The 2817-nt window shown below is 47.2% G+C and overlaps 1 protein-coding gene across 1 annotated transcript; it reads right to left on the bottom strand.

Annotated features, from left to right (window-relative positions):
* Positions 1–221: 221 nt before the first annotated feature.
* Positions 222–1163, bottom strand: LOC308423974 (olfactory receptor 2A12-like; the record flags this gene model as incomplete). The annotated part of the gene is made up of 1 exon (XM_080920799.1): positions 222–1163. The coding sequence occupies one exon, from the start codon at positions 1161–1163 to the stop codon at positions 222–224; it is 942 nt and encodes a 313-aa protein (XP_080776925.1).
* Positions 1164–2817: the final 1654 nt, after the last annotated feature.

Consider the following 2817-nt stretch of genomic DNA (forward strand, 5'->3'; position numbering starts at 1 on the left):
GATGAGCCGTGGCACTTATAATCCAGCAAGATCACTGAGGTGTTTGGAATTGTACGTTATATCGTTTGTCCATCAAGAGACTCATCAAGGTTTCATTAACTTTTGTTGCAATTACTAAGTCCTACATGGGTTCAAATGTACAGATCAGCTTTAGATAATAAAGACACTTAAATTTTCCTTAAATAGAAAATTCTTTAACTACAGTTTCTCAAATTACTGGTTCATGAATCCACCCTACCATGTCCCAACAACCTGAGAAATGCCCTCTTGATGTCCTTGTTTCTCAGACTGTAGACCACAGGGTTGAGCAAGGCTGTGAAGACATTGTAAAAGAGTGAGATCTGCTTGTCTCGCTCAGGAGAGTAGCTGGAGTTGGGCCTCATGTAGATGTAAGTGGCTGGAGCATAGAAGGATGTGACCACAGTCAGGTGGGAGGCACAGGTAGAGAAAGCCTTGCAGCGGCCCTGGGTGGACTTGATCTTGAGAATTGCCTTGGCAATATGAACGTAGGAGGCCACAATGAGAGAAATTGGAGTGAGAACCACAAAAACACTCAAGACTAGGTCCACCATCTCAATGAGGTGGGTATCCATGCAAGCCAGGCTGCGCACTGAAGGACCTTCACAGAAATAGTGGTTGACCCTGTTGGGTCCACAGTATGGCAGTCTCATAGTAAAGAATGTATGTAACAAAGCAGAGAGGAAACCACAGACACAGGTCCCAGATGCTAACCATATACACAGGTTCCAGTTGAGGATGACAGTATAGCGCAGTGGATAGCAAATGGCTACATACCGGTCATAAGCCATCACAACAAAGAGGATGCTCTCAGAAGTACCCAGGGCACCAAACACAAACATCTGCAGCCAGCAGCCAGCAAACGAGATGGTATGAGAGTGAGCAAGAAGATGCACCAACATCTGGGGCATGGTGGTGGTGACATAGCCCATATCCAACAGGGAGAGGGTACAGAGGAAGAAGTACATGGGAGTGTGCAGCTGTGTTTCCAGGCAGACCAGCATGATGATGAGCCCGTTGCCCAGGACTGAGCTTAGGTAGATGAGAAGGAAGACAATGAAGAGGATGCTGTTGGTTGTGGGGTCACTGGAGAAGCCAAGCAGGATGAACTCTGAAACCCAACTTTGGTTCTGCCCTGGAATCATTAAAAGTATGGTGTCTGTAAGAGAATCCCAGCCACCTATGTAACACCTGAAATATAGTAGCTCAGAAAGATGGCATCTACAGAGACAGGAAGGCTGGGATGGTTATTCTGAGCACACTTCTCAGTGTCTCTGCTCTTTCCAAGTTGCTTAACCCTCAATGCCTCAGTCTCTTCATCTATAAAAATAACTGATCACATAGCCCGAAGTATTGCGAACATTTAAAGTTTCTCACATAACTCTGGAAATACCACATAACACATGACATGTCCTAGACTGTCTCATACTCTCATTCCTCCCCATAGTATATGTCATTCTCTCATCAACCCTGCAATAGTTGCCTCAGAATCCCTGAAATTGCCATCAACCTTGTAGAGCCTATGTCCAACAGGTGTCTCTCCTCACACCATGGATTCCTTACTCTCTGACTGGCTAGTGCAACGTGAGGCTGCATCAGCAGAGGGCAGTGGAAGGCTCTCTGCTTCAACAAGTACAGGATGATCCTTCTGCAGATGCTGCTTTGAGTGCTCCCTCCCTGGTCTTGAGTGCTCCCTCTCTGGTCTCGAGTCCTCCCTCTCTGGTCTCAAAAGCCATTGGATATGTCAGGATCGGCAGTGTTCACCTTCATGGTGTCACTGGACCAACACCTGGCATGAGAAGTGCCACACTGTCATTCATTGCCCCCCCACACACAACAGCAACTATATTCTTTGTACTTTCAGAAAGCTAGCTATAGCTCCCTTCAGCTTTGTCTATAGACCAGCCCTGGACACACTCCAGGCAATGTTTTCCACACATGGTAGACACTTTGTGCACACTTTTCCAGGTGGTAGCCAGTAACAGGCTGCACATTCTTTATTCAACAGTCCCCTTGTTAGCTTCTGGATCTCTGTCCAGATTGCACCGGCTCTATAAGGTGGTGATGCATTAATCATCCTAGCACTTGAGAGGCAGAGGAACGACAATCAGGAGTTCTTGTAAAGTCTAAGCTACATAAGGAGTCTGAAGTTAGCCTAACCTTCATGAGGCACTGCATTTTGAAAAATAAATAAAAGTATGCCTCATCTATTCTGTTCCTTCTCCAACCACACAGTTCCCTAATATCTAGAATTTTTGTCTTGGGTAAGCCAAAAAAAAAAAAAAAAAAAAAAGAATGCAAACTTCTGAATTTGTAGACCTTTCACTATGCACTTTCCTGAAGCCTCCACTGTGCCACCCTTGTCGCATTCACTGTTTCCACCCCTGCAGCCTTCATTGTGCACACTCCTGCAGCCTTCATTGTGCACACTCCTGCAGCCTTCATTGTGCACACTCCTGCAGCATTCACTGTTCCCATCCCTGCGGCCTCCACTGTGCACACCCCTGCAGCATTCACTGTTCCCACCCCTGCAGCCTTCATTGTGCACACTCCTGTAGATTTCACTGTTCCCACCCCTGCAGCCTTCATTGTGCACACCCCTGCAGCCTTCATTGTGCACACCCCTGCAGCCTTCATTGTGCACACCCCTGCAGCCTTCATTGTGCACACCCCTGCAGCCTTCATTGTGCACACTCCTGCAGCATTCACTGTTCCCGCCCCTGCAGCCTTCATTGTGCACACTCCTGTAGATTTCACTGTTCCCACCCCTGCAGCCTTCATTGTGCACACTCCTGCAGT

This window comes from Micromys minutus (genome assembly GCF_963924665.1).
Source record: "Micromys minutus genome assembly, chromosome: 9".
Taxonomy (NCBI): Eukaryota; Metazoa; Chordata; class Mammalia; order Rodentia; family Muridae; genus Micromys; species Micromys minutus.